The sequence below is a fragment of the Zingiber officinale genome, chromosome 7B, assembly GCF_018446385.1.
Source record: "Zingiber officinale cultivar Zhangliang chromosome 7B, Zo_v1.1, whole genome shotgun sequence".
Classification (NCBI taxonomy): domain Eukaryota; kingdom Viridiplantae; phylum Streptophyta; class Magnoliopsida; order Zingiberales; family Zingiberaceae; genus Zingiber; species Zingiber officinale.
The window spans coordinates 16,774,840-16,784,873 of NC_055999.1; the positions used below are offsets into that span (position 1 = coordinate 16,774,840).

Consider the following 10,034-nt stretch of genomic DNA (forward strand, 5'->3'; position numbering starts at 1 on the left):
TTTTTTAATCATTTTTCAGAGATTCAATTTGGGGTTTTGTTGATGGTCAAACATCCACTAAAGGCTCTGATTGTTTTTCATCTTCCATTTGCCTTTTTTTTCAATGAAAAGAGGGTAAAAACAAACTGAGAAACAAATGATAGTGAAAATCCACACGAAGATATTTCAATTTTCACAAATTTAGATCTCCATTTAATTTGGTTCCTGAAACCACCAAATGAAAAAGTACAGTCCATTATAATCTGGTCACAATTGAAGATCTTGGAGAGCTCCGTTGATCAACTGCCGGAGTTACCATTTCTCTTGGTATAGATTTTGAGATCCCTTTTAGATTCGAAGGCCGCGTGTGTTTGATCGTTCCGTCGAGCCGCCGCCGCAGGCAAATATGTCGATCCGTCGCTTGATCCGATCGAGACGTCGATTTGATACCGATCTGCGCCATGGAGCCTTCCCACTTAGACAGCAGTCTCCGCGGCGCCGCGGGTGGCCCTCCTCACGCGGCCGCCCCAAGTCTCCTCCCCGTCGGCCTCCGTCACTGCCGATCGCCGCCGGAGCCAGTCCAGCTGCGCGTCCCAATTCCCGAACACCGTCACGCTGGCCTCTCGCCGTCGACCGCGGCCTTCGCGGAAGGCCGGACCAGCGCCGACCGCTGCGGCCCAGCGGTCGCCGGAGAGCGCGAGGTCGTAGCTGCGGCGGCTGGCGGGGTCGGAGAGCACCTCATAGGCCTCCCGCGCCTCCATGAAGCGCTCCGCGTAGAAGCGCTCCTCCCCCGCCGAGTGGCACGCGTCCGGGTGCCACCGCAGGGCCAGCCGCCGGTACGCGGCGCGGATCTCGCTGGCGCCAGCGGTGTGTGACACCGAGAGCAGGTCGTACATGGTGGCTGGCGCCGCCGGGGCGGCGACGGCCGAGGCAGAGACCCTGTATTGAGGAGCGGGTGCTGTTTTGGTGGGGATCGGAGAGAAGGAAGATCTGTACAAGGAATTAGAGGGAGACGAAAGAGCAAAAGCTGCCATTTTTGCGAAGCTACAAGAACTACTTTACTTCACTTTACTGATGTTGTCTGGAATTTAGATGATGAAGTGGCTTCAGAGACGCTATTGAGCTTTATAGGCATTTGAATCACGAGGAAATAGGAAAGAACAGCGCATTGGTGACGTCAATCTTGAAAAATCAATGAAAATAAAAAAGATGGATAAAGACAGAAGAAAATATGGCACATCAGGTGAGCCTCTAGAATGCTTCCTTTGTTAATTAGAATCGACTTCTACATCCACCGCGGTTTGCGAACAGAACTAAGGCACGGCAACGAGATGGATAAGACGAAGCAAAATAGCAGTTAGCGAGGAGCCAAGTCGATTACCGAGAATCACACGTGGCATCTTCTGAGAAAATTGAGTACCTAAATCCTACCTTCCAGCTCCAACCAGCTTCTCTCACCTAACGATCTAATCTATGTCGATCTGTCGCTGTCGCGAGTTGGATTTTGATGAATGAACGCCGTGGCGCCGACTGAAAACCGCGGCAAGTCGGTTGGATTTTGGTGAATCCACCGAGACGCCTAACCGCCCCAAGTGAGTTGGATTTTGATAAATCCTATGAGGCGACGACTCAAAACCGCGGCAAACTGCCGACGCGCCGACTCATGCCGCGGCAAATTTATCCATCCTGCGATTCTATAAATGTATAATGTATTTTCAGAAAATTCATAAAAAAATTGCGAAAAATAAATTAGTAATCTGCTGTAATTTATCTAAAAATAATTCAATTATTATTAATAGTTCATTTGGTCTTTTATATGAGATTTTTTTAGTAGTAAAATAAATCCAATAATAACGAACACTTGTTGCATGACAAAAGAAATATAAAAAGTCTCATATGAACAGTACTTGAGACGTCTTTTATGATATAAAAGGTCTCTTCGTATTATTCATGGGAGACGTTTTTAGTGCTATCGAAAGTGCCCACTAAAAAAAATCAAGAATATCGACAGAAATATCCATCGAAATTCTGTTAGTAAATGGACATACCGACGGAATTTTCGATATTGGAAGGTAATTTATCATGAACAAGATTTCCGACGGAATGTAGTATTCCGTCGTTAATATTTTACCGATAGAATACTTTTTTTATTTGTAATGTTGCCGGAACAGTTCTCACAGGCGGGGTTTGTGATTTCCAGATTACCGACGGAATCCTAATTCTGTCGGTAATTACCGATGAAAAAAACATATTCCGTCGATAACTATTGATGGAATATGATTTTTTTCATCGGTAATATATCGAAATACTGACGGAAACAAAGGATTCCGTCGATGATTAATTTCGATAATCACCGACAGAATCAAAATTTTGTCGGTATTATGTCAGAAATGAAAAAAAATTGCCAGCATCAATCTATTTTCATTGCTCTGTCATGTTTACAATTTCCAAATATACAACACCATCACAAACATACATACATCATATACAATCCACACACATATAATCCACACATAAAAATACAATACATACATCCACACATACAAACAATTACACTTATAAAATCCATACAAAAAAACACATTCAATACATCCTAACAATTCATTCTTCTTCATACAATCCATATAAGCACAAATAAACTAATATTTATAATAGTAGAAATAATAAATCATCTAAAACAAACAAAACTAAACAATTCTGCCTGATAAAAAAAATATCTATATATAAATCCAAATTTACAAAATACATACCGTAATAAAAAGTACTACAAATAATACAACACAAGATAATAAAGGAATCCTGCAAAAAATCAAATATCAAATGATTATGTTGATGTATAGATAAATATTTTTACATATATGTTTAACGAATTTTATATGTAATAAAATGATACCTAAACAAAAATGAGCATATGATGATATAAAGAGACAATATGTAAATAGAACTGAACGTAACTCCTGAAACACACAATAATAATATATTTAGAAATGAGCATATTATAATATCAAAAGAATAAATATGTTACCATGGTCTATGAATGATAAATAAAAAATTAAATTGATAATTGAACATACCTCAGAAAAAGCTAATCATCATCGTCTGATGGATCTTGAGTCTCCTGTGACTCAGAACCATATGATGCCTAGGTGAAAGAAGTCACGATCACCCGCATTTGTGCCATAAGAGCTTCATTACTCTTGTCACGTTCGACTCTCTTCTTCTCTTCATCAGCCCTCCACTAATCCATATTGGTCATCCTTTGATCCATTATTTTCATGAGTACGCAGTTCTTGATTTTTACATTTTAAAGACTGCATCTCACTAGAAGAAGAGGAACTAGCATGACCCATTGGATTCCTCAAACAATCAAATACAAATCTGTCTTGGGAGCTAAGGTTGTAAAGCGTGGAGTTTTTGGTCCTTCCACCAACAACATTATAATAAATCTCATTTAGAGCGTCGGTGGATAGAGACTGTGACTCTCACCCTCTGCTGATGGTTGAGATGTCTGAGTCACCCTATCTGTCAATTGTTGCTGTATAAAAAAAAATATAATATCCAATTTGATCAGTATTACTAAATACTAATCAAGATAGAAATGAACAAATGTAATAAAGTTAATAATTTTACATGTAGAGTTTGAGATCGAGAATCAACAAATGACTCATCCTTCTTCTTGTGGGTCTTGAGAAATATCTCTATACATGTGGGCTGTCGAGTAAGCTCACGTTCCTATATACAAAATAATTTGGGATAAAATTATATAAGTTTGGAAATAAATATAAAATTTGTTACAAAGTATAACTTTAAATTATAATTATCAGATCCATGGTATCCTCAATAATAGATCTGGATCCTGACGTATGCCGAGCAGTTCGAGTGCTCGAGTCACTTGGCTTTGTATTTTTATTTGCTTTTGTCTTTTCATCATTTGCTTGCCATCTTTTTGCAGCCCAGGTGGTCATCCATGCACTCCATATAGCTTCAAAAACATACGTAGGCCGAGTGTCCTTCCTTCTCATATAGTACATATGATCTCTATAAAGTTTAGCACAGTAAGTATTTCATATAGCTTTAAATTGCTCCATCCTCCCATGTATATCTTTTTTGTAATTATAAGTTAAAAATTTAGTTTAAATGATAACTATATTATAAAATATCAAATATATTAAATTTATTTACCATAAATTTATTATAATAAAACAGCTTCATCTCCCAGTCTACATGCCTTCATATAGTACTAAACGCACAAACTCATTCCTTGAATTTTCCAGTGATATATATGGCAACTCGGTGGCCATCTGGAGTGAACCTGCATGAAATAATATTAAGTTATGAGAAATATATTATATATGAACTTGAATTATTAATATGAAAAAAATACTTACGAGTCTCCGACAACCTTGTAGCCACAGGGTGCTATAGGCTGCTGCTCTGCTATAATGATATATGCAAAATAACCTTGCAACACATCATAATAAGATTTAAAAATATGATAATATAAATATAAAATAATATGGAAGCATAACTTACTTGATGAATAATAATGTTAATATTTAATCATCATTAACATCTAACTAATCAACATTAACAATTTCTATGTCCTCATCGCTAGATGAGCTTAGTTCAACTTCATCCTCACTGTTGGATATCTCTCCATCATCTATCTCTTCATAAGTGACATTAATATCTACAAGTAATTGAGAAGTAGATTGGAGTTGTAAATCAATTAAATGTTTCTCCATTTCTTCATTCTGAAATGCATCATGGTTGATCCTACCTTGAAGCTGAGTAGATGGCAACCAGGAAGTAACGCTGAGGCGACTCTTCGTCTTCGCTAGTGCTTCTCCGCTCCTGCAACCACAAGTCGTTAGTACCAAGCCGGGAGGGAGCTCCCGGCGACGGCCCTCCGACGCTCAAGTCACACACCGGCAAGCGAGGAAAACCGAGAAAGAAAAGATGAAGCAATGAATAGTGGTTCCAGAAGACGTGTATGTGTCCCTCCACGGATGGCTGCTCCTCTCCTTATATAGAGCTTCGACGGATAGACTATGCGCTTTTCGGGTGGATGTGCATCCCCAAACTTTCCCCAAAAGCTAACATCGAATAAGGATCCCGAAGATCTTACCATAACGGGGCAAACGTATATCTGCCTAGGTAGCGGAATCTTCTTCCGTACGATCTCTTGTCCATCCGCGCCGTGAGTCGGCGACACCGACTCCCAAAAGGATGTTCTGTCCATATGCACCACTAATCAGCGGTACTGACTCCCAAAAGGATGTTGGCGCGTATCTCCCGTCTCAGTTATCGGCTGTTGGTCCAACTGGACTCCCTTTGATCGGTCCGACTGGCCACCTTTTGACCTCCTACACCTATATCTAGGTCAATCGGCTTGAGTGCCCTTTGCCTCGGCGCATCGTAGGCTTGGACAACCTCCTTCGAATTCTTCTAGCCGATCGGGGGCGAAGGTCCTTCCGATTGGCTAGTTTAATAGCTGACCACCTCTTGACTTTGACGACCACCAAAACGTTGAACTTCCCGGGAAGTGGGCCCTCCTGAGTTATCACCGGATTACATGCCTCCCCTTTAAGTCTAGTCGAAGGAGACTGTAAGTCCGACTGACTGAACAAAATGGTGTGAAAATATTACTTCCTGTTTAGCACTTCGGTCGGCTATGCTCCTTCGCGGGAGATCCACCGCTCGTCCTAAGTTTTCTTTATGGGGTGATGCCTTCAGCAGGTTGATCGGTCAGCATGAGGGAACGCATGACCATGAGTCTGCTACCCCCGTTCGATCGGCCCATAGAGCCACTGCCTGGGCACTTCTCCTCGGCAGAATCTCTTGAAACTAGCGCTACTCTGAGGCGTTAATGCGGAGCACACCTCCTTAATTGTTCTGACAACTGTCCTATAAGCGCACGCCGCGTGTCACCGCCTGTCGCCGCACGCTTGATGTGACAGGGGGGACGCGACCTTTGGCGATTTGAATTTTAACAGCCAGATTTCTCTAGGTATTCGTGGTATCGATCGGACGGCTCAGCCTTTCCTCCTGAGGTTCATAAGCTCGCAGCCGCTGCCTTCTTCCTTCAGCATTCCTGTTTCTAGAGATTTCTTCCATGTTCTTCGGCGAATTCTTCTGCTTCTCGTTGCTTCCACCTCCGGCGAGTCCATTACTTTCTTCTGTAGTCCTTCTCTATTTTTCCCCTTCCGACACCCCTCCGGCGAACTTTTTCATCTACCTTTCGCTTCCTTTTCTTCACTTCTTCTCGGCCCCTCTAGGTTATTTCTTCGACCACGGCCAGTACCTCCCAGTCCTCGATCTCAGCCTCGAGTCTTTGGTACAATAGCATGGAGTCCAGGTTTGACGAGGACGATGCTCGGATTCTCGCGAATACCTTAAGACTCCCTCTGGCTACGAGATCCATGTTCCTTTAGCCACCGATCGACAGTCTGATCGGCCGAGCGGCTGTGCTTGCTTCTTCCGGGATCAGTTCGCTGTCGGTCTACGGATGCCCCTTCATCCCTTTATTGTAGATGTTTGTAAATATTTTGGTTTATCCATTTCCCAGTTAGTCCCGAACTCTTTTCACCTTTTGTGTAGGATAATTATCTTGTTCCGCTTGCATCGCATCCCTCTGACACCTCCTGTTTTCCACTATTTTTATTACCCCAAGTTTTCCGATCAGTCGGGCACCTTCCTCCTGCAGGCTCACCCTAGCCTAGTCTTTTTTGATAGGGTGACCTCCTCCAATAAGCATTGGAGAGAGTATTTCTTTTTTGTTCGCTTTCCCGATCGGCCACCGTTTCAAACCACTTGGCAATTTTCATTGGGGCCCCAACCCTCACTACCCCGATATAAGAGCACTTCAACCTACTTACAAGTCGCCTCCATGCTGGCCGGTCATAAGTTCAACATTCATAAGTTGCTGGAGGAAGGAGTCCTGACACTCTTCGGCCTTAGCCCGATCAGCCCATCTGAGCCAGTCAACTTAGGTAAACTGTTGACTCGCTTTTTTTTTTTCTTTTTGTCTAACTGATTTCTTTCTTTATTTTGCAGCCGACATCATGATGAGGGCACGCTTGGTTGGGCGATCGAATCTTACTACTGCCGACGTCGACAAAGTAGTGGTCGAAGTTTTGGCCGAGCGTGGGTTCCAACCAGACGATCTTCTAGAGCAATCATCCACCGATCACGGGCTTGTAGGCATTCAGGAGGCTGGTGGGGAGTCGGGTCAAGTGCCAACTAGAGGAGCGGTGATTGGTGCGCCGATTGTAGAGCTTCCGACCACTCAGTTGATTCCAGAAGAGGGCTCGATATCAGAGACGCCGCTCAAGAATACGCGCAAGAGGCGCCGAGCGGAGAAAGCTGCTCGCTCAGCGTCCTCAGCGGTGAGGATCGCTGATCGGACTGATGCTTCCGAACCAACATTGCCGGAGACCGCCAATGTCTCCTCTGACCGGACACCTTCTGACCCTCTTGTCACTTCTCCAATTGTCAGTTTGCTGCCACTATCGAGTCAAGGTCATATCTTAAGGTCGAGCATCAACCCTGCACCCTCTTCTTCCCGCGCTGGCAGGTCGGCTTCCTCTCATTTAGCCCCGACCGGCCGGAGACGCGTCACTGCAACCCTCCATCTTCCAACCGAAGAGCTTTCAGCAACAGGGGGCTCGGCAGGCCACACTAAACACCGAATCATCATTCGAGGCCAATTGACCGAGGTGTGGGAGGATGCACGTGCCCGAGCGGCGGCCGCACCCCCGGGTGTGCTGGCAGATAGGCACACTAGGAAACTTACTGGTGTGAGTTTTTCTTTTAGCTCTTACACCAACTAGTTTGGCCTTATCACTGATCTACTCCAGGTTCTGGTTTTTACAGTTTTGGGTGGACAGCCTGGTGATGTGCCAGAGGCTCGCTTTCGTGGAGGATGAGCTGAAATGGTTGAAGGAGGCTCCAGGCCAGTCGGGCACCACTCACGGTCCGAACGATACTCAAGTGGCACCCATCGATGACGCAAGGGTTTAAGGTTGCCGCTCGACCGTCGATGACACAAGGGTTTAAGGTCGCCGCTCGATTGTCGATGATGCAGGGGTTTAAGGTCGCCGCTCGATCGTCAATGACGCAAGGGTTTAAGGTCACCGCTCGACCGTCAATGACGCAAGGGTTTAAGGTCGCCGCTCGACCGTCGATGACGCAAGGGTTTAAGGTCGCCACTCGACCGTCGATTATGCACTCGTTAAGAGGTGGTTTGGAAAAATCCAATTGTTTTCTTCCTATGAACAACAGGAATACATACATGCAAGGGTACATGAATCCACTCGTGCACCTCTCATCCGGTTCTGTAAGGTTGGAGGTGGTTTGCGCTCCATGGTCGATCCAGTCTTCTTCCTTCCGCATCTTCCAAATAGCAGGCACCTGATCGCAACTTCTCCACTACTTTGAATGGGTCGGCCCATGGAGCGTCCAACTTTTTGACATCGCCGACCGGCTTGACCCTTTTCCATACTAGATCACCCACCTGAAAATATCTAGGGATCACTCGCCGATTATAATTTTGCTGTATTCTTTGTCGGTACGCCGCAAGTCGGGCAGATGCCTTGTCGCGAGCCTCGTTGATCATGTCAAGTTCCATCCACCTCCTTTCTTCATTTCCCTCGTCGTAGTGCAACACCCGGTCGGACTCAACTCCGATCTCCACGGGGACGATAGCTTCCCCGCCATACACAAGATGGAACGGAGTGAGGCCGGTTCCCTCTTTGGGGGTCGTTCGTAGCGCCCATAAAACGCTGGGTAGTTCGTCCACCCAGCTGCCTCCCAGATGGTCAAGCCGGACACGCAGTATTCGGAGGATTTCCCGGTTTGTGACCTCTACCTGTCCATTGCTTTGGGGATAGGACACGAAGGTAAAAGCTTGATGTATGCCATAATCCTTACACCATTCCTTTAGCTCTTGGCTGGTGAATTGTCTCCCGTTGTCTGAGACGAGTCGATAAGGAATGCTGAATCGGCATATGATGTTCTGCCATATGAACTTCTTGACCATACTTTCTGTTATCCTTGCTAGTGGCTCGGCTTCCACCCATTTTGAGAAATAATCCATAGCTACGAGTAAGAACTTTCTTTGACCGATCGTCATAGGGAAATGGCCGACTATGTCCATTCCCCATTGGTCAAACGGGCATGCGACAGTTGATGCTTTCATTTCGACAGTCGGCCGATGTGTCAGATTGTGGTACCTTTGACAGGACAAGCAAGTGGCCACCAGCCGGCTCGCATCTTCCTGGAGTGTTGGCCAGAAATACCCGGCTAGGATAACTTTCCTTGCCAGCGACTGTCCACCCGGATGTCCCCCGCAGGAACCTTGATGTACTTCTTGAAAGATGTATTCAGCGTCCTCAACACCCACACACTTGAGCAAAGGGCGTGAAAATGCCTTTTTATATAATTGCTTGCACACTAATGTGAACCGAGCGGCTCGCTTCCTTAGAGTTCGATCGACTTCATGGTTTCCCGGTTGACCCCCCCCCCGCTTGGAGGAACTCAATGATGGGTGTCCTCCAATCCTCCGGAAATGGTATCCCTCCCGATCGGTCAACTTGAGCCACTAGGGAGACCTGCTCGATTGGGCGACTGGCGACGATCGACATCATCGCACTGGCCAGCTTTGCCAGTTCATCTGTTGTTTGGTTCTCCGACCGGGGAATCTTGTGTATGACAACCTCTTGGAAGTTTGCCTTGAGCTTCTCGAACGCCTCCGCATATAGTCTGAGCCGTGCGCTGTTGATCTCGAACGTTCCGTTCAGCTGCTGGGCTGCCAACTATGAGTTTGAGTGTAGGATTACCTTGGTGGCACCGACATGCCGAGCATCTTGTAGGCCGGCAATGAGCGCTTCGTACTTAGCTTCGTTGTTGGTGGCTCAGTAATCCAGCTGAATGGATAACTGCATCCGGTCTTCTCTTGGAGATATGAGTAAGATGCCAATTCCGCTTCCCTGGCGAGCTGACGACCCATCCACGTACACCGTCCATGAGGATTCTGGTTCCGGGTTTTGCACTTC

The 10,034-nt window shown here is 45.4% G+C and overlaps 1 protein-coding gene across 1 annotated transcript; it reads right to left on the bottom strand.

Annotated features, from left to right (window-relative positions):
* Positions 1–455: 455 nt before the first annotated feature.
* Positions 456–1,013, bottom strand: LOC122004200 (chaperone protein dnaJ 20, chloroplastic-like). Its single transcript, XM_042559124.1, has one exon. It carries the CDS (start codon positions 1,011–1,013, stop codon positions 456–458), a length of 558 nt encoding a protein of 185 aa, XP_042415058.1.
* Positions 1,014–10,034: the final 9,021 nt, after the last annotated feature.

Bases quoted from the DNA above. Each gene is read 5' to 3' on its own strand.
- LOC122004200 (XM_042559124.1), bottom strand. From the start codon at position 1,013: ATGGCAGCTTTTGCTCTTTCGTCTCCCTCTAATTCCTTGTACAGATCT.